This window comes from Lineus longissimus, chromosome 5, assembly GCF_910592395.1.
Source record: "Lineus longissimus chromosome 5, tnLinLong1.2, whole genome shotgun sequence".
NCBI lineage: Eukaryota > Metazoa > Nemertea > Pilidiophora > Heteronemertea > Lineidae > Lineus > Lineus longissimus.
This window is the reverse complement of record NC_088312.1, coordinates 20,887,356-20,914,829: the sequence shown is the minus strand read 5'-3', so window position 1 is coordinate 20,914,829 and position 27,474 is coordinate 20,887,356. Positions and strand designations below refer to the sequence as shown.

General features: G+C 42.1%; 3 protein-coding genes across 3 annotated transcripts in view; 2 read left to right on the top strand and 1 right to left on the bottom strand.

Moving 5' to 3' along the window:
- Positions 1-43: 43 nt before the first annotated feature.
- On the bottom strand, positions 44-4,700 carry LOC135488600 (uncharacterized). Its single transcript, XM_064773244.1, has 7 exons — positions 4,472-4,700; positions 3,801-3,932; positions 3,247-3,375; positions 2,944-3,063; positions 1,955-2,617; positions 1,318-1,464; positions 44-514 (listed from the first exon to the last, which is right to left on the bottom strand). Exons 1-7 carry the CDS (start codon positions 4,698-4,700, stop codon positions 477-479), a joined length of 1,458 nt encoding a protein of 485 aa, XP_064629314.1. The 3' UTR covers positions 44-476.
- Positions 4,701-5,776: 1,076 nt separating this feature from the next.
- Positions 5,777-19,531, top strand: LOC135488652 (ras-related and estrogen-regulated growth inhibitor-like). Its single transcript, XM_064773306.1, has 5 exons — positions 5,777-5,895; positions 10,866-10,922; positions 12,693-12,769; positions 14,981-15,820; positions 17,182-19,531. Exons 1-4 carry the CDS (start codon positions 5,835-5,837, stop codon positions 15,419-15,421), a joined length of 636 nt encoding a protein of 211 aa, XP_064629376.1. The 5' UTR covers positions 5,777-5,834; the 3' UTR covers positions 15,422-15,820; positions 17,182-19,531.
- A 2,131-nt stretch (positions 19,532-21,662) lies between these two features.
- The window catches only part of LOC135488712 (ensconsin-like), a 50,505-nt gene continuing 44,693 nt past the window's right edge, over positions 21,663-27,474 (top strand). Inside the window, exon 1 of the mRNA XM_064773420.1 lies at positions 21,663-21,708. Coding sequence (XP_064629490.1) covers positions 21,663-21,708 — 46 coding nt within the window. The remainder of the gene's footprint in view (positions 21,709-27,474) is intronic.

Genomic DNA, 27,474 nt, shown 5'->3' with positions numbered 1-27,474 from the left:
TGCTTGGATGGTCAGACCAAGTTCTGGGGATGATAGTCAGACAAGAATGAAAAAAAGGTTACTTCATGTGCATTCGTTTAATGTTTCAGGCGGAATAACAAAGTGTTGAGCAACAAGGTGCGAAAAGCCTCAAAATACGGAGATGATTGAAGACGCCAGGAGAGCACAACGTTCCTACTGGTTTCTTGCCTATGCAGACCTGAAGAAGGCTCAACTGCAAATTACCTATTTTCACAAATGGCCGTTTATGAATGGACCACGAGGCCATTTCAGTTTTACTATAGGCCTATATTAAGCATCTTCAAATTAGTGTTCGATGTACAGTTATTACACTACTTCAGCTTGAGTAGAGCAAGTAAAAGCCACTGTCCGGCAAGTACGTGGTCGTTAGTGGGTTCAACTTCAACAGGTAGTTGGTTCAATTATTAGCTCCCGCCCGCCGGAATGTAGTCCTTTTGCCGATATCGGGAGTACCGTCAATCTCGGGAGGTGGGCTCTGGTCCTCTTGGAAGATCTGCAATGAGGATGAAGCAAAGCAATTAACAATAGGCTTCAATGCCGGCGAAACTGAAAGGTATAAAGCAGGACACTGATGCCGATCTACCGAGTGAATTGATGCCGACACCGAGTGGATTAAAACACCTTCAGCGCCGAACCACGTAGATCTACGTGGCCCAAATCCCTCTTTAAGCTGGTTATCGGAGTCTCATGGACTTCATGAAAGAACTACGCCATCGCCATCTTCAGGGCAAGGTAGGAACTGAAAAGACCAAACGGCATTTTCAGTTCCTACCGTGCCCTGAAGACGGCGATGGCGTAGTTCAGAACTTTAAATGGACTTCATGAAACTGCGCCATCGCCACTCCAGGGCAAGGCAGGAACTGAAAAGACCGTGAAAAGACAATGTGGTCTCAAAGGGGAGGGGGATTTGGGCCACGTAGAGCTACGTGGTTCGGCGCTGAAGGTGTGATTGATGTTCACCGTATGAAAACAAGAATGCCCATGGTGCCCAGAAAAGATGATCCGGCTGGTGAAAGTCTATATATAAACGAATAGCGGGCATGATTTTAAGGTTACAGGAATTAACCCCTCTCCTCAAACGGAAGTCATGTTGCTAAAGGATTTCCGCTCGAACGACAGGTTTTGGCCAATCAAAACCCCGTATGTGATCATGGTCGTGCCGTTTGCCGGCCAAACCAAGCATGATTGCTCTCTTCTTGGTCAATACCCGTCAGTCAGGAAGTCCCAGATAGGAAAGTGGCGAATACGAATGTCGTTCACACAGTCATCTTAACATGTAGGCTTACAACATCTTACCGGTATCTTCGATGCCTCCGGTATCTTTGATGCCTCCATTATTTATAATCTCTGCCATTTCGCCTCTGTACTGCGCGATCATCTGAAAATACCCCTGCATTTTGTTCGCCAGCTTCTTTTCTATCTTCTCCAAAAAGTCTCGCTGGTCTGAAATGAGGTATGAAAATATCAGATTGTATAGATTTCAACCCAAAATGCATTGCATTATTGCCTTAACATGGTTCGTAGACGTTCGTGAAAATGTTCTGGTCCCGGATGAAGTTCGATGAAATCATCTACGGGATGAATTAGAAAAAATCCACCATTTTCCCGATCTCCACAAATCGCCCAAAAGGTTTCAATGTATAGAAAACAATGCTGAACCCCAAAAACCAGTTTTGTTTTGATGCAAGGGTCAATAAAAACCCAACTTTGAAGGCCGACCAGTAGTTCGCCCCTCCAGAGCCCCCAAACATTTATAAATGGGCTATGGTCATTTAGATTGAAAAAAACCTATCGATTGCATGGACCTATACTCTAATCCTTTGCAGCCGAGAAAATTGAGGGGCGGAAGCCTATACCTAGACTGAAATTCGTTTGGAAGATTCGGGCGAGTCTTAAATTGTGGCTAGAAACCGGTAATATTTAGTCAACTTACTGGTATCTTTTTCATCAACGGTTTGCAGCTTTGTCGTCACTTCTTCCATTATTTCCTTTACCACCTCAATCTTCTTAACAAGATCCGTCACTCGATCCTCCAAGTCAGCCAACACTGTGCTTGTTCCAGGTACTGCTGTAGGCCTCCTGGAGAGTTTCTTGGCTGCTGCTTCTTTACCATTATCCTGGGCAACCTCGACAGACCTATCTCCGATGACAACATCCGGGGCCACGTCCTTTCGGTAAAATTCCAAAAAGTCGTCATCTGAGTGTGCAAGACCGTTTAAACAGGAATCGCGTTTCAGGATGCAATAGGGGGCGCCATCGTAGAACGTGGGAACAAACAAGAACGCTTTACATTCGTCAAAGTGTCGACACACTCTGGCGCATTCTTCTCTCAGGCTGTCTACACCAAGATCATACAAGTCGCCACTTTTTGGGATTTTTATTATGTCTTTTTCGATTCCGGGACAATCACCGACTAGTGAAATAAAACCGGCAAGGACGTGGTCTTTAGTCTGGTAATTAGTCACGTCGTTGTTCGAGACGGTGGGAAAAGGCGGAAACCTAAATTGCCTTTCGCGATCATCTGCGGCGTTGTCCATCTGGGAAGATGTTGCAGAGGATGCGTCATCAGAAGTGAGTTCTGGTCCTTTTGGAGTATCTGCAATGAGGACGAAGCAAATCTAACCCCTAGTGGCTCTAGATAGTTGAACAGAACATGGAGACGCGAAAGCGAGCGATTTGTGGAGCAATCTCGTTTGCGGTGATCAGGTATACCAGCGGCAATGATCTATGCTCACAAAGGCCTGCGATTAATATCCTTTATCGGTTTAACCGCAGTCGATCGAGAGATCAGATTTTAATAGACCGGGGGCGAGGGTGGGCAAGGATTTAAAGAGAGTCTGGTCGATTTCCGTGTCCGAGGTGTACAATACCTGCAATAATTCAAGAGACTGCCCCGGCCCTCGACCTCAAAACTGTACTTACCGGCAACTTCTTTCTTCAAAAGCTCCGCGATTTGACTCTTGATCCGCTCAAACTCCTTCAAATAGTCTTCTATTTGGTTCGTCAGCTCCACATTCAAGTTCTCCAAGTATTCTTGGAAGCCTGAAATGAAGCGCAAAAACACCTGAAGATTGTCCGAGTGATTGTGGGCAAGTAACCTTCGACTAGGTTCTTTCGGGTTAAAGGAACCACTTGGGCATGAGATATGGTTTTTCATACCAGTTGGACCACGACAGGAGGATTGAAAAATCATTGAACTGCAATAAACAACGAACAATGACTTACCGGGATCACTTTCAGCAAGACCACTTTCCTTCAACTTGTCCGACAAGTTTTCCTTCAACTCCTGTACCTCCTTGATCCCAGCCATTATGTCGGTCACGCGATTCCTCAAAGACGAGATATCCAGGTCTTCTGAAATATCAAGAGGCAATACAAGTCAGTCATATGCTTCCCCTCGCACACGTTACTGGTCCTTGGTGAAGGGTGGGCAAATTTTGAACGGTTGCGATTTCGGGGGCCGAGCAAAAAAACCGCGACTAGACTCTAAACAAAAGCTCACACAAAAATAAACTTGAGCGGTATAGCAACCTTTTAGTTCACGAGTTTCCTCCAGTTAGCAGGACTGAAGGAAGTAGGCCTGGCCACCTTGAAGTCCAATCAGTTATAAAACTTTTACTGCTATGGGATAGGACATTCTCGTAATTATCAAAGTCGCTATTTGCAGTTTACGTGTAACTACTTGATGTAACACAATTCATCATGAAGAACATTCTTGCCCCCCGAATTCGATGCAATTTCATAAAAGGAATTGACCAAAAGGCATTTTTTCAACTTACCGATGGAGTCCGTACTCGACGAAGAGGACACTAGCGCATTCTCGTTGCGCAGATCGAGAGGCAAAGCGAAGCCATTTCCAACCCAAACCACCAACAAAACGCAGATCGTACTCTTAAACCACATATTAGAATCTGAAGCAAAAAATATGAACGCGTCATTGACCCATCCAAGGCAAGGGTCGTTTCCAGATATTTACAATGCCGTGCAAAAAGGGTCATAGGGTCGTAGATATAATCATTATAGATGCAGCCATTTGGACTAGAACTTGAGTTACGCTTTTCATAACGAGAAGACTGCCAATTTCAAGGGTGGGAGGGAGTGGGAGGGAGTTTTTTGCTTTCCAGAGAACAGCCTCCCTGGTAAACTTAAAATCTTAAAAGATATTCGAACACCTTCAAAATGAAGAACCTTGGTTGTCTGGAAAACAAAGAACAGTCCCCCAAAATTGACATTCACTATGCCAATGGTATTATCACTCTGCCAATTGCTTAGGATTTCAAGTTCCAAGACGGGCGTGTTTGCAATTGTTCAAGTAAGGAGACAGCGAGCTTGACAAATTGAGGACATGCTGTGGGCGGAGGTTTGGGTCTAGTTGCGACACGGAAAAGTATTTCAATGGCCTCGGGGAAAGTAAAATAAGATCGACAAAATCGGGAAATGCCTTGCTTACCTTTCAGACTGTCCGAACGTCTTGAAACTCTGTCGAGAAATGTCTGACTGTGACCAGCGGAGGGCTTTTCATAGTACTCGGCGCTTACGTAAGTCAAGGCGAGTGAAAGAGACCAGTCAGTGATTCGGCGAAGCGACGTAATTCTGTACCCATAGGCTTGGATGAACTTGGTATTGCCATGGGTGACCTTCTGATGAATTCCGAATATGTAATTGTGTGAAAGTGACATGTTCTAATGTACTCTGATTTCACGAATCTGTTGATATGCATTACAGAGCCGATATCATCAAAAACATTAGAAACAAAAAGACTTTAAAACCAATGCATGTTAGCCCTTGGGTAGGCCTATATGATATGAATAAAGACTATCAACTGCTTTAACTTTAATTTTGTTCAGAAAGGCCACGTGTTGTTTGAGATAAAAGCATTATTCATATCGCCTCTTTAATAAAACTTTCGGGGCCCGGCCCACCCTCGAGCTCTCAAAGGTATACTGAAGTCCACAATTCGTTCATATGATAAATTCTAAAAATTCGTGCAAATAAGCCGGGTACGAATGCTCCTAAATCTCGTCACGTATTTTTAATCCATAAATTCTGACTTTTCTCGCTAATTGATCAACGAGATTTCCTCGTGCGGCCGCGATATGGTATCTTACAGTCATAGCGTTACCGGTTTCACCATCATTAATGGTACCAGGAATGTCCGCGATCAGTCTTCCAACCAGACCCTCCAGGCCAGATGCTCAAAATTTGTCCGCAGTAAGTTCATATAAGATTAAAAAAAAGGTGGAATGCTACAAAATCTGAGGTATTTTTCCAGGGAAATCAACTTAAAATTATATGTACTTGGGAGCATCCGCGATGAAGCATCAGACCAATAGCAACATTGTAACAGTAGTTAATATTTATAACCTCTTACGCTATAAAACCCGCCATTAAACCTGATTGCTACTGTTTATCACTATACATGTATGTATGTCATTTGATGCTGTTTCCTGTGAGTTGTAGAGCTGGGGTTCCGGTTCGTTCTTGAGCAGATGGTCTTTACAGACGACAAGCTCGTCCACAGACATAAAGGACAACGTGATGCAGGCGCTGAATATACAGAATAAAACATCGGAACAAGGTTTAGCTTTCTGAACCTCATCCACAGGCTGGAGAAATACAGCTGCCTCTGCACTGGTGTGCTATAACACCCTTCTCACGGGCAGGCGGGACGAGGTAGCGATCTAATCACGTGCTCGCAGACCAGATAAAACAGTTTCGGACGCTGGAAGCAACTCATAACGATGCAGATGTTCGCTCGGAGTTATATTACCCACAATTTCTCTGTTTTCCGTTGAGGTTTTTATAACATCCCGATGGTGAAAATGAATAGCGTGAAGCTTGTCGTGCTCGGCGACGACCACGTCGGAAAATCTGGTAAGACTTTCAATTTTGACCAACTTGCCATTTCCATTTTATGAATTCTTCGTTTCTTCATTTTGTGTCATATTGTCTATAGTATTGTTCAAATTGGACCGATTTGAAATGGAAGCTTGCTTTTTCAATGAATCATTCCAAAGGAATTGGTGAACACAACTTCGGCTGACGTACGTCAATGTACAATGATGAAAAACATTTAATGGTAATGCTTTAATAGTTTGGCTAACACAAATATGCCACCCAACCATTAGCGTTATAGGTACTTCATAACATCAAATACCACTAGCGTTTTTTCATTTTACCGAAGAACCCCTACGGGTACATTATTTGTGTTGGACGAAAAACATTTTCGAACGCTCAAACACCTTCATTTCTAAGAGCCAGTGTACACTATGCTGGTATCATGGATAACCGGAACATCTTCGTTTGACACTGATCAACGAACAGAACGTATTACACAAGTATTTCACAGGAATATAGCTTCAGTATACTGGAAGCTTAACTTGCTCAATGGAACATTCCTTGGCAGTGGTACAAATGCAACTTACCAAGCTTGTTAACATGCTGGGATAGCGCTGATATTATACCAACGCGATGGTTCGGCTTTCAAGCGCTGCTTCGCCTCAGCACAGATATTTGAAAGAAAGACTCTGATAGAAAAGTGTATCTGGAAGCGCAATCTGGGAGAAAACCACGGGGAAACATTGTAAAAACTGAAATATTTTAAACTTTGAGATTTTTGCATTGGCTTGGCTCTCCTGCTATGAAAATAGCTTCGTTTCTGCCGCGTTGGTATGACGCATTTGTATTTGGCAGAGGCGCTTCAAATGGCTAAACCTATTGAATGGAGGAGATAAGGAAAAGTATACTCCTGCAGGAGATAAAATGCTTTAAAAATAATTGGTCTAGCGCCCACAACTTCCTGAAATCAAAACCAAAACAGTTGACTGGGACTACCGTTATGTTCAGAATATAGAGACTGGTACACCCCGGACGCAGTGGATCGGTCTTGTCCTTCCCACCAAAGTAGACTGAATAGGATGTCAAATGTATTGCCTCGGGAGTCTAGGTGGTAGAAGTAGAAATAACTTCATTACAACTCGTATTACCTTGTGAACCGATCCTCTACCGAATGAATGGAACCCCTACCAACAAAGTTGAATTTTCGTGTTGTAATTAAATTCCGTTTCCTAACTTCTTAAGCAAGATATTATTGTTGCTAAGTACATGTACTGTCTAGCTTAAACCTTAGTCAAGTCCACTCTTTTCCCAGAATATTCTGCTTCTATCTTGGTCAAGAGTGGACTGACCAATTTCTCCCCCGTGGATCTCGATAGTAGTGACGGCAAACGCATGGGAGTCAGGATGTTTCTTTCCATCAGATAGCAGTATCAGGACATTTCACCAGTTTGCGTTTTCGTGTTCGAATTATCCTTCACCATAATACTGAAGTTTTATCTCAAGTTTGAAAATCCATGTGAAATACCTGTCGAAACCAAGTTTCAACCTAATCGCTCAATGCATTATCCACCCACACCTACACTAAGTTGCTATAATTCCAATCAACGGAACATGAAATCTTCGTCAGTCTCGCTCAAGAAGAGTGGCACTTTCAATTAATATTGAAGGTAAAACTGAGCGTAGCTGAGCAAGACTATTCTCACCTACCTGCTCGCCCGCGCTGCTCGTGCCATCAAAATAGTTCAGAATCTTGTCTGGCATTTCTCAGCTCATTAAAATCTTGTTTCTGATCCTTGAAAACATTGCCCAGGGTTGGGAATGGTATTTTCTGCATTTTAGACCAATTGGTTGAAATTGGAATGCAAGTCGAAATATTCAAGATCGTAACGCTCATCAGTAAACTCATCAGACTCGTGAGGAATCTGACTGTGTATTGGCTCCGGGATTGGGCAAGGTTTTTCATCTGAATTGCTTTCCCGAAACGAAAAAGACATCACCACGCCTCCAGGTGTGACATTCTTCTGCATTGTGTACCCATCAACGCACAAATATGCACTAGAAAACGAGGTTGTATTGGCAGACGATACCTTGAGACCAACAAGAAAGAAACGGACCATTTCACGTAGAGATTTACAGCTTTTCCTGTACATCCTTTACAAAATGTAAATCGTAAACATGTTTAGACATTTATTATTGTGTTGCACTTCGATGGAACTATTTATTTCTCGGCCTCTTCTGTTGGTGTTTGTTTACCAACATATCTGACCCTGGGAATTACAAATTGGCCATGCTTCGCCATTGGATAAACGCAAATGATATACTATATAGTGGTCAATGTTTCTTGGAACTGCATGTCTATTTCAAAACAAAAACAATTATCGTTCTTGAAATATGATGATTACATTGGGTAAAGGCATCTATTTACCCAAGGAAGCACATAACTGTATTGGTTTGCCTTTGAAAGATACTTGCTTACCTACCCCTCCAACACTGCAATAGGCAAAATGATGGTGCTGTTGGGTTCGTCATACTTATGATCCCTGACCACGTTTGGGCCACAAGATCCTTATGTATTAATTAGTAAAACTAGTAAATAGTTCATACCATAATACATATATACATGTATTAGCGCCGTGACGAAGCGCTTTTGGATATAAGCACGGAGAGGCGAACGAAAATCGTGTCCGAAACTGTCATGCCATGAAAACACACTGCGCCATGATCGAAATGCAGGGGCGTATTTCCGCAAGTACTCCCAATAAATGTGTTTTTCACGCATATTTTGGACGAGCATTTTGCAAAATACGGCCCTGAAATGTCAAGGCTGCTGATTGCGAAAGAGTCCTGTTTACTGTGCACCCGATGTATACGTTCATATTTGTTACTTACCGTTTTATTAAGTGTATCTAGGTAAATATTACCATTGGTGATTGGCAAATGTTTGATGGAAGCGATACGCTCGTGTTGATTAAACATATTTTGTGGTCAACGAGGCTGCGGGCACTCCAGGCGCGTGGATACGGACTCCGAATGACGAGACGGCGGGTCTGGGGAGAAATTATTTTCTAGTACTCTGAAAGCCTACAGCTGGAGGTTGTGGAAGATGAATGTTGCCATTCACCCATTCCCAAAAGCAAACATGGTGCCTTCTGATTTCATTTACGCTTTGTAGTAGGGTTTTTCGTAGCTGAAACACTTTCAAACCTTTCTTCCTGTGGGTAAAATGTTAGACAAAATGTTTTAAATTCTCTGCACACTCTCACTATTGTTCCCCATTGCTTCACCAAGCTATGCTTTCTAAGTAAGGATTAACCGTCAATAACAAAACAGGAAGTTATGAGAAATATTTTTAAAAGATCACGATCCTGCAAGTTTCTCCGAAGAAAATGCCGAAATGTATGAAATACCTTTCGGGTCTCTCCCACGGAGCCTTGCTGCGACCTTAACGAATGTGAAAGTATTCCACAGCTGGGAGTAACTCTGAGCTGCATGCAACATCTCATATTTTACGGAAAATTCCTGGTCTCGATATGGGAAACGATAATGAGAGTTAATGAACGTCTTCGGGGGGTTCATTATTGGTAAAAACAAGAATGCCTCAGAATTGGAAAACGTAAATTTAGGCAGAAATTGTAGTTAGAGAAAAACTTGGCTAAAGGTGAGAGTTGGGCGACTTTGCTCGACCCTCTCCTCGCTGAATCTTGGGTCAAAATATCAACTATACTTTGGGGGAGAAATAACTTATTTCTTAAAGGAGCCCATCCTAAACTTCAGGCCAACACTCGGCAATGACCGTCAATATCGTGTCCAAGGGGAGGAGCATACGGACTCTGGTATTCAAGGATGGAAGGAGGCATTCAGCGGTAAAAGTGCTCCCTCTGTCCACCTATTATTGGAGAGGGCAAAGTCAATTTGGAAAGGTCTGTTTCTAAGAAGGAATATGTTTTATTATTTTTGAGGATACGCTGTTATTCCCTCCTCTTCCAGCTCCGAATTCGTTCCAATTCGTCCAAATGTGGAAAACAGTTCGTCCTGCCATATCGTGACTTGATTGATATTGTCGTTAACTTGAACTGAAGGTGAGACCTTCTTTATTGCCAGTTTTCTTACGTATTCCTCAATTCATTGTTAACTGAAGCTATGTTGCTTGGAAACTTCCCTTTTCCAGATAAGAATGGTGCCCAAAATAATATCTTGCGAAGAATATTTTCTCCTCCACACATAGTTACACCTTCAGGAATATGATTGGCGTTTGTATGAAAGCGTTCGCCATTCTGAATGGCATTCCTTCCAGTTCCGCGAAAATATCGCAAGAATTTGCCAAAAATGTTGCCCATCTTTCATATTTTGATCAACTCTTTCTTCCGGAGATTTTACCTGAAAAGCTGACACCTGTTGTTTTTAATTTTGTGGTTTCTTTCTTGACACTCCGTGCAGCGAATCGCAAGCATTCTCAGGGCTGCTTATCAACTATCCACCCCAAGGTGACGGAACCTATGTACATTGTGACAGTGCACTACTACAGTGCAACATGCCAAATACAATATATTCTCTACAAATACATATTTTGGTTAATTGTACTTCACATGGAGTCCAATTTGCATTCCTTGTGGAAGCTTGGAGGCCAACTTGGCAACTGCCAGCAAATTAGCCATTTCGTAAAGTAAGGGTAAGGCCAAAGACCTCCCATCAAACAAGTTTGTTGGAATTTTACTGATATTTGAAGGAGCCTCTGGGTCATGGTTGGGGTATCAATCAATTTGGTCGTTCTTCTGTGTTGATATTTGCCGTGTTCTACTGTCTTTTAAAACAATAATCAGGGTTAATCTTGACAAGATCGACCCCCCCCCTCTCCCACGAAACGGGAGTCAATAGGCCTGTCTCATCGGGCTGTATGGTTTGGGCACCACCCTCAATTCGATAAACACAGAATGAGGACAGGAGATATTCTCATCGTACTTTTTTGCAAATATTCTAATCATGAAATTTCCTTTCTATCTTTATAGCGGTGACGGTCAGGTTTCTGACGAAGCGTTTCATCGGAGAATACGACTCGAATGCAGGTAAGATTCGTTCAAGTCTCAAAAAGGTTTACCCCACGTTATCCTCGCCAGAAAAAGCAGTAGATTCTTATAGAAAACTACATGTAAATGTAGTACAGGTAAGCCCCCAAGCAGGATGGACAAAACTGCAAAATGATGTTGCTTAAAAATAGAAAGGTATTCGACACATTCTGAGCGGTTGAATCTAAAACAAGGTAGTTCTTGTCCGACAAGTAGCTAAGCTAACACAGTGATTGAAGCTGGCTTCACCAAGATCGATTCAATCAATAGTGTATTTTCCAATGGAGAGAATACAAAATGAACTGGTGCTTCCTGCAATTTTGGGTTGAAGTGGATCAAAAGAGGTAGCAAGCATTCCTTCAAAATCATCATGTCGAAATTATTGCGCTGAAGATGTGGAGGATGTGCTGAAAGCATTCCTTTTATGGGAACTGTTATTTTTCTGTTGACAAGATTTCGGCATTCTCTAAGCAGATATATTATAGGATTTTTTGCTCTGCAAAGCCAACAGAGATTTTCATTACAGGATGTGGTCACCATTCTGTACGTTACACCAACACTCTGCACTAATCCGAGCTTTTCGAGGATGGTGGTCACAGGCAGGTTATGATATCAAATCGTGTATCAATAACTTTTAGTCGCGAAACTATTCGTTGCAATCTCCTTATCTCCCCTAGATGGCTACAGACCACGGGCAGATGGCATACCGGAACTAGCAACGGTAGCCTACTGGTAGCCAGATTGCATACTGATTTTTGTAATGACGAAGGAGTGCGAAATAATACTGATTCTTAGGATGATCGATCTCGAAGAAGCTGATTTCTCTAAGATAGAATATTCAGAGAATATACAGCAAAACCAAAGGATACCCCCCTTCTCAGTATTCACAGCAGAAGTAATTTCCTGGAAACCTTAGTGTGGTCTTCTTCAACTTGTCTCCTTAGGCATATTTCACTGTATGGATAGAGCATGTTTATATATCTTGTAAACCCATAGGCCTCCCTCGTCATTGCACCCAGTCTTGCAGGGAAGGTCGAAGATTAGCACTTGGTGCAAGCATACTTGATATCAAGTATATATCCCCGGGTATATATCACTTGTAATCCTAGAATTCGCACGTCTGAAAATACCAACCACTAGTTTGCCTGACGTACACTGTACTGCACAGTAGATTTTCATAATGTCTGATTCAGGGAAGCCAACTTGGAAACCATCAACCTTGCACTACATCGACCAACATTTCCGGGAAGGGAAAGCATATATCTGGGTCACGACCTGCTGTCCAGGCAAATCAGTTATTGACACTTTATAAACTATATCGATCGGCCTTCCTGATCAAATGGTGTGGCCGGATCCTGATAGCGATGCTGACATTGACATATACAATCAACGTTAGATGGTCCTGGTGAAAATCCTTTTAGCAGCCAGCTACCGCAGATTATGGCCAGCATTTATTTTAAGCCTTCACGTAAAAATTCCACAGGGACGCGAATGGACAAAGATATAAGGCTATACGTACCGTAAATGGTAAACCTCTGCTTATGATAGAGAACAGACTTCTTCCCTTGAAAGTTCTAGGCAAAATGGTTGTGCCTATGGTCAACCCTGAAGACCAGACGGGCGCGGTTTGAACGATTATGTCAATTCAGGAGTACGACATGCTCCATCAGGGTCACAGAGACCTGATGAGGATGAAATTTATCAACGCGGAAACAAAAGTCATCATATGATTTCCTATTTTCACCAGATGAACCATTTCTTTCTTTGCAGATCTTGTCTACAAGCAATGTCTGGCGATCAACGATTCTCATATAGAATTGGAAGTCCTCGACTCGGCGAATAAAAAGGTAAGTTGGTCATCGCATGGCGTCTTAGCTTCGTTCCCCTTGGAAGCATCCTGAGAAAAACTGGGGTAAATGTTGGCTTCTCCGGCCGTGCAAACGTGTGCTTGACTGGTTACTCCCTCGTGTGTTCGGAGTAACGAGCGGGAGTTGAAGCATGGCGAAGTCCGGATGTGATGCCCTTGAATGCCTGGTGGCCAATATTTAAAGGTCCACAACATCAAAAACCGTTATTTCTAAGAGTGTGTGTATCATAATAATCCATCCAATTGTGGTATGAAAATAGTGATCAAAAGATTGAACAAAATAAAAATAGTTCAGTAATTGCTTGAAGATGGAAACAACCTTATTGAAATATCTTCCCATGAACATTCCAAGCTTCTCACCAGCTGAAACCATTGCGGACCACCATCTAACAACCACCTGCGATCCATAAAAACTTGATGCACTTTTCATTTCCTCCCAATCTGAAGTATGAGAAATATGATGTTGGTATGTTTTTATTCGATATAGTACCTGATGTCCTGCCGAGTGAACAATGTGTTGGTATGTTTGTGGAATGTCATAATGGCTGATCGATAAGATCACTCTTGATTTGGTATCATCTTTTAGTATTCAGAGTGTATAGTTATACCGATATGAGAGTTCATCAAAATGCCACAAATTCGAGAACCAAATATGAAAAGGGTAAGAAAAAATTACTTCAGCACAGCAAATGATATGAATATATATTAAGTATAAGTGGCATAATGCTTCAAGCAACTAGGCCGAAACTTTTTTTCTGAAATATCGGCGCACTGCATCCTCATCAACCTTCACTGCTACCTGTACAGTTCATTGCCAATATCAAGGCATTGCTATGAAAAAAAGTATGGCAAAACTCCACTGGAAAGTAGAAAAAAGTATAATTTGCCCCTGGGTCAAAACCCGTCATTGCCTGACAAGTTTCAGGTCCGGGCATGGTTGAAAGACTTGCTTCATTTACCGAAAGAAACGTCATGTTTGTTTAGTTTTTTGTTTGGTTTACCTACTTTAAGTCTACGCCTGAGTCGGAGCTCTATTTTTGATACTGTTAGCTAAGAGAAACCAACCGAAAGCTGTTAGTTACCTCTCTGTGCCAAACTCCGCTGAGGGAAAAAAGCCAACAGTTTGATTGCCTAATCAAGGAAATCAACTTAACGCTTGTTTATTCGTAAACTCCCGGCCTGAGCCCACTCACTTTCGGGCGAGTGGGAAATCCCATCCAATAAATCAACAAATGTGTACACTTTTTACGCGAATGTTTTCAAGTGACTGAATATTCCTTGACTATACCAGGGCCAGTGGTCGTGATCCTAACTTCGCACACCTGAGCTCGGTTACTGCTGAGGGAAGGCCCATAAAGCTCAGGGTTGGGGAAGGTGGGGCAAAACACCCCCTTCGTCCACCGCCAGTCAGAAAATCTGCATTAAATATATGTTGCTGGGGTAGCCTTGGTGGGTTCGCTCCCTCTAACTTACAGCCCTTGACGTTTTCTCTTCGAACGCGGAACAAACGATTTGTTTGTACCAAATAAAAATTGTAGTTTTTTCGCCTCGGGGCTTCAGCTAGACTGAGGTGCTGTTCTCGACATTGCCTACAGCCCTCCCAAAATATACCTAAAGATGATATGTTTTTCAACAAGAATACCCAGCTACTAAAATTACACCACAAACAGCAGATTTGTCAGAACGAGATACCTGTATCTTACCTACAGTGGTTTTCCCACTCAAACTTCTTTATCCAGCAGTTCTACTCAAAGAATCAGCAGAAAAAACAATACGTGATGAGTGATGACGTCAATGCTTGGCTAAATTAGCCAGAGTTTCTAAATCAAGCCGAGGCGCTATAGATAACAACATTTTCTGATGCTCAAGACACATGTACAATACACATTGTATCTGCATCTTAACGACAACAACACAAATAACGAATTTCGAAGATTACACCAGAAGAGAAACGTTATAATATTTTCAGTATCAATAATTCTCTGTTCGTTTGAATTGATACATTCTTGCTTTTGCCTACTTTTACAAAGCCAATCAGCTAAGCTCTTACCACTTTTTAAAACAGCTGCCAACTGGAATATTTCTTCTAGATATGCCTTCACATTCTCTGAGACCCTCCCCTGAGGCCCCTCACTACATCTGAGCACTTTCTCTCTTGCAATTAACGTTTAATATCGCTTTATCTTTCCAGAACACCTCCATGCCCTCTGACGATGCCCTCAACTGGGCTGACGCCTTCGCTGTAGTCTACAGCATCTGCGACAAGAAGAGCTTCGACAGGGCGAGGACGCTGATCAGGGGCATACAAGAGTCAAGGTCACCCAGCCACGTTCCCGTGATTCTCATCGCTAATAAACTTGACCTTGAGCACACGCGACAGGTCATGGTCAACGACGGCATGAAATTATCAGACGAGGTCGGATGTCAGTTTGTTGAGGTGTCGGCTGCGGACGGGGTTGATGACATTGTCAATGCATTCCAGACGCTCATCCGGGAGGTGACTGCGCTGTCGCCGACGGCCAAACGCAGGAAGAATTCATTTGGGACCGTGTCCAAGGCCATATCGTCGTTCTTCAGCAGTAAGAACAAGAATCTGAACTCAAATTCAAAACGAAAGATGTACGCCTATTGAAAATGACGATCTTCGCAAAAGGAATAGTAATAAAATAACGTCTGCATGACGCAGTCACGTGTTGTTGTCCGATGTGACACGATGACACGATCAGGAGTCGCAGTTCATTGGCTAAACTGATCACATGACGCAGGGATACGCAATCCGATTAGACGCCACGGGCACGTGACCTATCTCTGCTGGCAGCAGATGGTAAAACAATTTAATTGATAGCATCGAGGGACTTTTTATCATTTTTCATGGCGGCACGTTTTTTAAAAAGGCGAAAGGAAAGTGAGTTTCATCATCACCAGAAATGACAGTTGATAGCTGGTAGATCATTACGACGAAAGATTAGGGGAACACTTTAGGAAGGAAAGATGCAGAAACCCAAGCGAGGAGAGCAGCATTCATAGACAGGTGAGACTAAAAGTTAAAAAAGTACAGGCGTAATTAACATGATTGAGTCACTTTTAATTAGCAGAAAAGGATGATATTCAGATGCAGGTTGGAGCGAATAGGAAAAGAAAGTTTGCCTTGTGATGTGAATGCATTGAGCATGAAACAGAACGTTCTCATAAGTCTGATCGTTACTGCTGTAAAACAGTATACGAACAGGTTTAAGGTTTAGTCAGAGTTGGCCCAAATTCATAAAGGGCGTTTAAGGGTTAGACATGTACAACTTCTCTCTAATCAGTTTCAGGGCCTATTCATATTCTGTGAAGATTCACATGAAGGGCCAGAATCTGTCTATTCAATAGTTAAACGTTGTTTTAAGCTAAACGCCCTTTATGAATTTGGCAGATTACTGTTATACAATCTGGTCAACGTTTTAGGGGAGATTACTACGCAACAAAACAATAATAATCCTCTTAAACTTCGCTTCGGTCAACAGTTTATTGCTCTGAAATCATACTTATTTACCAAAACAAGGCACTTAGCATGTAGATTGGTCAAATAGGTCGAACTGTTTAACAGTCTCTTGCACCGAGCAAGTTGCCAAATGAGAGTGCATTGATGGCAATACATAATCAGAATATGTACAGGGTCTGACGATTGGTAACTTCGGCTGGATGATAAGTCAAGAAAAAGCGTAGCTCGTAGTTAGCCAGATTCAATACTACACACAGTATCCTTCTGCGTACACAGACCTGTACATTCTACAGTTAAACTAAGTTGAAACTGACTGCGCATATGACCTTCACATTGGCAAGGTAGCTGTGGCGGGAAGGAAATCTCCGGAATTTTTCCCACAGGAGTTTTTTTGCCTTGGAAATAAACAAGTCGTCAAAGAGCCTTGTTTCACTCTTACCTGGTTGGTTTATTACAAGAATAAGCTCTCTGTAAAAATGTATACAGCCTTGAAAAAATTATATGTCTTCAGTTTTAACTTTCTGAACTGGCTGCTGATTCTGGCAGAGGCATTGACCCGAAGGCGGATGGAGTCTGCAATGCGAACAAAATTAGCAATGGCAACTTCTTAAACTTTAAATTAGCATAAACGGGAACCAGATCATATATCATTGAAATAATCCTGCCAAAATGTCAGTTCTCCAGTTTCTGGTTACTCCTTCAGGCGTTGCCAATGTGTCGCAACGCTCCTGGAGTTTCCAGTTAAAACGAAATTTTTGAATCGTACTCTTCACTGCCAAAATGTGCGAAAGGCATTTCTGTACACAGTCAGATCAGTCATTGAAATTTTCCCTTTGCAGAGTCCGAATGAGAATAAAATCAAATAATTGTCAAATAATTGACCATCTCTTTGCATTCTATCTTTGCAGGCTGGTGAATCTGCTTGCAGACAACCGGACATAACCACATGAGTAATACAAAGGAGAGGAGCAGAACCTAGCAATGATTACCAATGGCGAGGCCTGGAGATTGGAGAACCACGTACATGTAGGATATCCTTCTCCAAAAACCATAAGTTCTGCGGAAGGAACATACGTTGATTGGTCGACTTTGAGGCTTCTCCCCTGAGCGAAATTAACTATTGGACAGAAGACTTTGTTGTTAGGAACGTTATACTGTGATTCAAGTTCGAACTCTTTCAGGGGGGACTTAATATTTCGAATGACATTTGCTGTCTCCTCTCTCTGTATTAGAATAACAGTTGATGACTGCAAAGGTAGGATAGCGCTTTGCATTGATCTTCGAAGATGCCTATAATGATCGTATTACTAGGACTGTTCAAGCGGCTGGCTGGCTGGTTGGCTGACGTGAGAAGATTTACTCTACAACGATGCTCGTCGGCAGACATTCCCGAAGTGGCGAGACAGAACCCCTACTTTGACTATCTGTTACTCTCAATCAAAAGTCGGGCGATAACCTTGCATTACAAGAGCACTTTTTCTCGGTGTATATATATTTATGCTCAGAAGAGAACTACGTCACCAATCGGAAATGTTCTGCTGGAGCAGCCGGCCACCTGGTACACATCAATCATATTTGAAAACGATATTCACATGGGTTATAAAAATAAGAAGATACAAAGGGTACTTTCTGGTCATGGCTGCCTGAAGGTCCCTGGTGTTTTCTTTCAGAGCTGTGTCTCATCAATAGGGAGTTTTTGCAAATTCCCCGAACCGCCAACGCCAACGCCTTTCCCATGTTCAAGTTCCTACCACGATGTCGAGGAATTTGAATTTCGGGGAATTTGCTTAAAGTCACTAATATGAGGCTGACGTGAGATGAATGGTTGTCTTCGTTGTCGCTTATTGGCGACGTGGCAACATTAAACTGGCTTTGAAATCTGTACGTGCGACGAAGAACGAAGGTATGTGGTGTTATCAAGTCTTGTGCCAACTTATTTACGCGACACTTGTACATTATCGTTCATACTGAGTTGCAGGAGAAATCGGCGAAATTTTCAAAGCAAATCTTCAATAAAATACATTTACAAAATTCGTCCTTCCTCGTTCGTATCTCGCTTATAGTCTGATTTCAAACCCTTACGAACGACGAAGGCCGGAGGTCTAGATCTGAATGTATTTCATTGGCGATAACCTTTGAAGATTTAATCCATTCTTCTTATACTACCAAGTATGAACGTCCATTCGGAAATGTCCAATGTCGCGTAATTGCATAGAGCAGGATTGCTGACACTTGCTAAACCTGCCTCTTTAATATATTTTCACGACAAGAAAATGGTATTCTTCGGCAGATGCGAGGTTCAACAGCATACAAGCCCGTCCCCAGTTCAACCAGCGTCTACCCACTGATCATACAGAAATGTGAACCTAAAGGCGAGGTTGAATTAAGCCACCTTGTTTTCAAAGGAATCTCCGTCGTAAACGTCTGATGAAGTCAGTGTTTGTTTACAGAGAACGCAATCTGAGCTCAACCACAAATATTGGGGCAAGAATGGGGAATTCCCGTCATGATATGATTTCATGTATTTTGTTCCGTTCTCGGAACCTAATCAAGATTCACTGTCAGACTCCTGAGGCACTTCATTCGTCATTCTTTAGATGCTTCTTTCATCGGAAGGATGAAGCCGATTCACTTCCACCGGAATGTATCATTTGTCTTGCTTCTAAACCACATACCTCACTGCTTTTATGTCATGATGTTCCTTTGGCAGCGAAGTTGCCTCCTTAACTTAATATCACGAAGTAAAATCTCGGTACATATACTTCACTTCTATATGTCGAGAATGGCAGAATATCCTTAGTTTACACGACTCAAAGCTCACTGAAGTGTTTGACGAGGAGTTCCAATATGGAAATCTGATAATAGTTAAAAGCAGTTGACGCTGATAAAAGTAAAAGGTGTCTTATGGAGCACATTCTCTATACTCTAACGTCAATATATACTTAGATATCAAAGAGAAGACGATAACGATTCATTCACTTGCTTATGAGTGTACATGTGACGTTTGGGCAAGTGACTGGTGCCACTTTTTCCCCGACCCATATTCAGTTGAGTGCTCGTTTGTGGAGAGTCACCCAACTGCTGATCGAATGCCAAATATGCCGCCATTAAGATGTGAAAGATTTCATGATACCACACAACATTTGTGACTAAGATATTTTTATATTGTTGTATAGATTTCACCCTAAGTGCCAAAATACTATGTGCTACAGCTTGTTTATAGTTTTGTATTGTGATAATTTTCAAGAAAAAAATGAAAGAATGATAACAATGAAATATAATATAAATGAAATAAATACGTTGTTGTCGTTTATTTTTAAACCATTCATCAACTTTCGTGTGTTGCACTTTCTCCTCGGTAATATGAGATCACACTAGTTTTGATAAGACACTACGTCAAATGGATAAGAACTGGAAACTCTCGGACATTTGTCATGTTTCATCAGGGAAAGTTCTGCAAGATACATGTTATTGCTCTGGAATGGCGATAATGATTATCGTGCTGGAAGTGCGAAATTACATGTTCAGAGGATTACAAATCCTATTATTTAGAGATGTCATGCGGATTTTAAGGCAACGGGGAAGAAGTGAAGACCTGTTTGATGCATGAACAACCATCGAGTTGTACTCGGCTCGTGGCGAGGGTGTGTTCTTCTCAACTTCTCTGTTTTTAAATCCTGGTTCACGTAATGACCAGCCATTTCGAGTGTCAAGATTAACATTTCGTGATTGTAGCCCTGCCTCACTGAAATCGTTGGAGAAAGGTAAGATTCTTCATAACTGTCTTCATGTAGACATAAAGGTAACATCAATCCCGACCCATGGCAAGATTTTAAAAGTGTTTAACACCACGTAGATCTACGTGGTCCAAATCCCCTTCTTTGAGCTGGTTATCGGAGTCTCATGGACTTCATGAAAGAACTACGCCATCGCCATCTTCAGGGCAAGATAGGAACTGAAAAGACAAGAAGAGGTCTTTCCAGTTCCTACCTTGCCCTGAAGATGGCGATGGTGTAGTTCTTTCATGAAGTCCATGAGACTCCGATAACCAGCTCAAAGGGGAGGGGGATTTGGGCCACGAAGGTTCGGCGCTGAAGGTGTTAAGACAGCAACTGGGTTCTTTGAGGCGTCCCTTAAAGGGAACTGACACCGCCCATCGGTTTAGCCAACTTTTCGACTTTCACCGACAGACGCAAACGGGTGGTTTTTGTCGCAGGCAATCGAGCAATTCTCGCGGCATTACTCCTGTGGGGACGTTCTATGTGCGTACTAGGTAGTGTGGATTGGAAAAGGCAGGGGAGCCATGCAGGCGCGGGCTCAAGACATAATTAAATCTGCGAAAGGGTCCGTGAACATTCTGTATACATACATTTTCGTGATTTAAAAAAGAATCAATGCTGGGAGTTTCATCAAACTTTGCAGAAGTGTAGTCCTATATCTTTTCAATGTCATAAGTGAATTTGAAAACGTGCCATTGATTCTAATTTTTTTTATTAGCGTTTTCATGAGACATGTTAGAATTTGACACAATACGGGGCCGTGTTAATCCATGCCTGTGAGAAAATATATAGAAAAAGATCGCGTTCCTATTTCAAAATCGACCGAAATTCTGTTAGTTGATATCATTTAAAATCAAGCCAAAAATGTCTACTTTAATTGTCATCTTGCCATCCAGCTTGAGGCTTGCATGGGTACGACCATAATTAGTGAGTGTAATTATTCGGCAATTTTTTGCTGCCAACTCAGCTATTAATGAGGTAATCCCTGTCTATCAATTAACAAACAAGACCTTACGAAAAAGATCTCAAATTTACCTTGCTCATCATGATTTCCCTTCAAAATTCGGCCAATCCAGACCACTGCGTTGGGAGTGTTCTAATTCATTGCGGCGCATGCAGGTCCAGAGATCTTACGCTCCGGACGGAGTGGTCCGGACCAGCCTGGCCTCGTTCCTCACATGCATAAGAACACCAAATTAGGATGACGCATGTGAAGCCATAGGTTGTTGCCCTGGGTTCGTTGCTTATGTTTCATGTACCTAATATCTCCCTACTACTGCTACCGCAAGTGTCAAATGAAATTATTGCAAAACCTGACAACAGTGTCACACCAAGAATTAGTCACAACCTGGACTGTCCTCATGTCACAATCACCTGTTGGTTGGTTGTGACAATGTGACATCACAATATGGGCTTATCCATGATGAGGGAGTCATTGGATTGAGGGCCCTTAATGGGTTAATTCATTTGGAGGTGTATACAATTCAGAAATAGCACATTATTTGTCTCTTATTCGATATTTGGTCTTTTCACACGAAAATGGGTGGGTGTGCACATGACACATGGCACCATAATACGCATGCGCAATAGCTAAGTTTGCAAAATAGAAAATGGCGGACGGTGTCCCGTCGGAGACGGAGCTGGATTTACAACCAGGTAATTGGATGCCTTTCACTTACGGAAAAATGATATTAAATATCGGAAACGAAAGAAAGGATATTAAACTACATATTGCAATTCCTTGTTATCGCCCCATCGAAATATTTACTCTTTACGGAGGTTTTTTCCACGTCGGCAAATGGCGGAAATCAAGTTGTATGTGTTTTGACATTGAAAAATGCACTGCACAAATGTATGGGGAAAGTGGGCTGCATATATGCCAGAGCAGTCGGCAGAGGCAAATTATAGCAAGGAGGTCCAGGTGCTGTGGTGGGCATCTGGGCAATATTGCTGGTAATAATTGTTCCTTGTATGTTTATTGTGTAGAGTACTGACCCCATTTTTATAGTATAGTTTTATTTATATATTTTGTTTACGTTTCATTCATTCATCATGACTAATAGACTTCATGCCAGTCCCGACTTGGACCAGGTTCAACCTCGACCTTATCCGCCGTGCATTTTATTTCAGGGTCTTCGAACTGTTATCATGGTACCAACTAAGTACTTGCATTACATGTATGGTTTGGTTCAATTTCAAAGATAAGAAATGCAGAAAAATCAAAGTGCCTTGTCCTGCATTCTATTTCTAACTACAAATCTTTAGATTGCTTTCATTGACTCCCCACATTGCATGGACAAGATGATGAATGGACGTTGCCCAAGAGAATTTCAAAAAGTCTTCATAAATCATGTCAGAAAGAATGTGTCAAAATAACAATTTAGGTGGAGTTGAGTTGTTGTTGAAACAGAGAAATTAGAATGACATGAAACTAACTTTCCTTGAGAACCTACAATACAGTGTACCCTAATGCACATGTAAAGATGCGCCTGTGTCAGTGATTTGATTACTCATTGCAGTGTCAAGGGTGTGTTTAAAAAGAGGCTCCGATCTATCCCTATTTACCATAATACATACATGTACAGTACAATATGGCAACAGCTGTTCAGCTGAATCATGGTACATAGGTCAACTGATGGAGGCACTACAGACAATTAAGTACTGGCTACAGCCAGTGTTGTTGTTGCCTGTGTATGGAGGTATTGAGTATACTTCAGCCCACTGTCAGTGTCAGTGTTCTAGCCAGGTTTTGTCTCAAAGAGGGTGGGAATCTGCAAAACTTTGAACAGTATTTTTTCAAAGTGGGTTCTTCTCAAATTTAAAGGGGGTGCTCTAATAGAAAATGCATTAGAAATTTCAAATTTAAAGGGGGTGGTGAAAATTCAAAGGGGGTGGTAAATCATCCCAAAACTTTAAAGGCGGCGGTACCGCCCCCTTTAAGAGGCCTGGCTAGAACACTGAATGTCCATTGTCCACCTACGTTGGCTCTTTTTCTTAGCCTGGCTTAGACACTCGGCCTCGGATACAATTAAAAGTGACCGCAGCTTTTAGGCTCATCCAACAGACATTCTGTACACCCCAGTGACCGCACTGTATAAGGACTGTCTTTATCATCACTATCGTGTCTACAAAGTAGCCCTTTGGGTTCTTAGCTGCTGCTATTTCTTACAAATACTTTATACGACATTTGCATTGAGGGAGGTTTTGAAAGCTTCTGTCACCACACACACATACAAGATATCATTATAATTTTACAGAAAAGTTATCTACATTCCATTCTATCCAATATAAATCACTTGGTGCAAATGCAATGTCCTGAACAGTGTCTATTTGCATGTACCAAATGTTTGATGGTATAATGAAAATAAGTCGAATGTGAATAGATGGTAGAAATACTTCAGGCATGTCATGCAAATCTGTAGCATGAACTCATGCGACCTTGATGAGCATTCCTAATGTTCAATTAGTAAATCCAATTCAACTCGGGACCTTTGAAATTATTTGAGGTGGAGTGCATTCAAGAGGGCCTATCTGTTCTTTTGTGCAATAAGCTTAGGGAATGTCCCGATCTAAAGGTGAATGGCTCTCAACGAGGTTTAGCTATGCTTGGTATGCTTGTAGATACTCTACTCAAAACATTGTGTAGAGTTTACACTGGGGACTACTGCAGGTGTAGCGCCTTCGTCTAAGCAATACATCGGATAACTCTGGTGCTGAACTTTGAAAAAATTCAATCTAGTCAGGTATTTAGAATAATTGCAGATAAAATGGGTTCTGATCTGATAAAATAAGACGATGATGGGTTTGTTTTTGTGAGAACACCAGAGTTGGGTTAACACGTTATTTTACGATCTCCATCAATCATTGTCCCTGCCCACTAAGACACCTAAAATCTGAAAATGTTTTGCCCGTCGCCTGGCTTTCGGTAACCCAAAAGCTTCATTGTTTAACGGTGCTACACTGGAGGGGGGGGGGGGTCTCACCTAGAAAGAGGCAAATCGGTGACATTAGGGCCGTTTAGACGCTTTCCAAAAAGACCGCATTCCGATCCAATGCGATCGAACCCCATTCCAGACCGGATGTGGTCTCATTTTAATGTACCCGTTTAGACGCAAACACTAACAGCAATGAGGACTGATGTGGACTAATTTCTTTTGGTTCCACCAATAATCCGCAGGATGTCGCGGTGGCGTCACCGATTTAGCGCCACAATGCGGGTTATAATGGTACTAGGCAAGTTCGTTCTTATGGTAGCAGCTGTCTAGCTTCCGCTGAATGGATTGATCGCTCCAAATGTGTATGAGATCAAAAACAACCGTGTCCGTGAACTTATCCATCACCATATTGGAATAATGAAAATAAGCCAAGAGAAAATACTATAAAACTGACAATCAAAACGACATCAATTCCCGCGAAAATACACGTGTTTATAATGAAAGGAAGCATTGCCGTATCCAATACGCATGCGTGTAGGTAAAAAAATTAGTCCAGATGAGACCGCATTAGGCCCGATCGCGTTTAGACGACCAAATTTGATCCGGATGCATCCGGATTAGCCCCGATGGAACCAGCAAAAGAGGTGGACCACTTGGAAGACCCGATGGGACCACATGAGACCCGATCGGTTTGCGTTTACACCAGGGAAATTTAGACCGCATTCGGATTCGATCGGATCTCATCGGGCCTTTTTTCTGTCGTCTAAACGGCCCTAGTAATCTAATACCACCATTTTACCAATCTGAAGTACACCAGCACTCTTTCAAACACCAAATATCAGAAAGATATTGTCCATGCAGACCAAAGGTGATAATGTCCTCAGTCAGAGACATACTTTTATGGATTTTGGACAAATCTATTGTTTCAAAATCAAAATGAAGTCATTATAGTTTCACCTTCAAATGTGACATGTTTTTCATCAACAACGCCTGTAACAGCAACACCTCCGCATCAGCCTAACTGAACTAGCTCAGGTCCATAATCTTCCAATCATATGTGTATGAAATGAATTCATTGTTGAGCAGAACTGTGTGTCACTTTCCTCTCAGGATCGATAGTGACCTGAACTGCATCAGCCAATATCAATTTGTGCCACGCTAGAAATATTCTATCCATATTGATTCTGTTTGTTAAAAGATTCTTCGCAATCGATAACGATTGATGTGTGGCATTGTGTCTTTTCTCCATCAGCCGTAACGAGTACGTAATGTGCAAATTCAGTATTCGACATGTTGGAATAAAACAAGTATGATTTTGTTAAAGTTTCTCGCAAGCGAGCAATGATTTCTGCCTGTCAGCTTTGCGTGATAACGTGCTGCGCAGATAGCGATGCCATGGTGCATGCTACATGTACAGGATACAGGAATGTATTGATCTTCATGTCATCGCTACATTAGAGTCAGACTCTCCCTGAAGGAGGTCTAGGCTACCACTTGAAGCAACTCGGTCTGTCATATCCTTGCCTCCAGGGAATCATGACATCCAACACATTGTGGTTCTCAAGAAATATGTAAGTTATTGTAAGTCAAGATGTAGTCTGTTGGCTGTCGTCCATATCCTCACTTGCTTTCGCTACAGCAATCTTGGCAGGAAAGACGATCAGTTGTCACTTTGGATACCGGTACATTAGTACTTTCTTTAAAAAATATGACCGGGTCGTCCAACGCGGACCCAGTTCGGTTCCCATTCAACCGTTCCAAATTCTCGGAGTTTGTCATCATTCTCTCTTGATGAGGAAATCACAAAGTTGTGTTTCTCTGACTCTTGAGTGCGGTTTTGAAAACCAGTTGCAGCCCGCTTGCCAATCACAGTTGTGATTTTGTCATGGTGACATCGCACGTCACAGCAAGAGAAACGACTCATTTGCGGAGCACTTTACCAATAGGGCCCTTTGACATTTAGCTGTACGAGAAATATCGTGATTAGAAATGGCTTGCTATGGTGGCCTCACCTGGAAGCTGAATGAGTTGGTTTCCATGGCGATGACTAGGCCAAGTCGTAGATCTTTTGTAATATGTTGACTTAGTGATTGTTTCTATTGAAAATTGTCAACACAAGTCGATATTTGTTAGTGGGTTGTTGTAGCTGATGACGCTGTGATTTGGATGATTTTCTGTTTGAAATGGAAGTCACACACGCTGTACATGTACAGTGCCTGATCGGTCCCCTGCAATTTCAAGGGATTAGAGCACTGGTCATTGCCTTCTGTTGAGGCGGCTGCAATTTGCAAGGATCCATCCATACCGTGTTCTAGTTTACTCTGGAACTTGTCCTAGATGCTCTTGGAAAGTACATTTATCTATCAAACCAGTGCTGCACTCCACCATGTACTAACTTCGGTCAGTTGTATTTCTGTCACCGACTTACATCGTTTGGGACAAGCACTTGTTTCAAGTCTCTTTCCTGTCTTGCCCCTCTGCCTGATGACAGAATAGGGTGCATGTTCATGTATTTGGGTCTTTGGGAATGCTTTCATGCCCTTCCTTAACACCACCAGTAGGTATTGATTCTTGTAGTTTGATCCATGGTATGGACTGAGGTGAGCGCAGTTGTCTGTCCTTTCACCAGTCCTCATGATGAAAAGACTGCGCAGTGGCCTACTGCCAGTGCTAAATGAACTGTACGCAGTGGCCTATCATTATATTAGGCTACTGTTTCGTCCCGAATCGTTTGATTTGCTTTTCTAAATGCCAGGTAACAAGTAAGTAATGAGTTGTCCTGATTACACCTGAATGTAAACCTGTAGAATACTTTGGCCCACAAAAACATCTTGAAACCATGATGAAACAAAACTGCGCCTGGGAAAATTGATGTTGTAATCGTCTTGGCAGCAGGTAGAATGTACAATATGGCTGTGAAATTCTTTTCAATGATAATTTCATTTACCCTCAAGGATGGAGAGGTTTTCAATTTCAGATGGAAGGTTTCACTGTGGTGGGTATAACCGGGGGGGGGGGGGGGGGGGGGGGGATGATTGTGTCTGGATGACAGGTGAAGTAAGTAGGGGCGACTGTCCTCCTTAACCCTGGTGGGCAACCATTCTAGGAGAGCAATCTTTGAAATCACACGGTGAGGTAGTCTTGGCTTGTCATATGGAAAGTGGCAACCGGACTGGCGTCTGTCATTATGTTAAGCGCATAACTTGTAGAACGTTTGTAAAATCTGGTTGAAAAATTGAATCAATTTAAAAAACGAAATCTCCTTCCTCGGGTATGCGTTGATAAAACTTTATTATATTAGTTTGAAAATCTGGTCATGTTTACAAAGAGAAGGCTTGTCACCTGTGCAAATCACTATATTCCAGGGTAAAGCCTCTGTTCCTAGGCCCGTTTTTCCCTGATCTTGATCAATATGTTAATGCTCGATAACACCATGTGCTTCATCGATTTGTTGTTGCACTCTTTGCGTTATGGAGAAGGAGGATTT

Coding starts and splice junctions, on each gene's coding strand:
- LOC135488600 (XM_064773244.1), bottom strand. CDS start 4,700: ATGTCACTTTCACACAATTACATATTCGGAATTCATCAGAAGGTCACC. Junction 3,933..4,471: donor ACGTTCGGACAGTCTGAAAG/GTAAGCAAGGCA, acceptor TTTTTGCTTCAG/ATTCTAATATGTGGTTTAAG. Junction 515..1,317: donor CGGAGGCATCGAAGATACCG/GTAAGATGTTGT, acceptor TCCTCATTGCAG/ATCTTCCAAGAGGACCAGAG.
- LOC135488652 (XM_064773306.1), top strand. CDS start 5,835: ATGGTGAAAATGAATAGCGTGAAGCTTGTCGTGCTCGGCGACGACCAC. Junction 10,923..12,692: donor AGAATACGACTCGAATGCAG/GTAAGATTCGTT, acceptor CTTTCTTTGCAG/ATCTTGTCTACAAGCAATGT. Junction 12,770..14,980: donor TCGACTCGGCGAATAAAAAG/GTAAGTTGGTCA, acceptor TTATCTTTCCAG/AACACCTCCATGCCCTCTGA.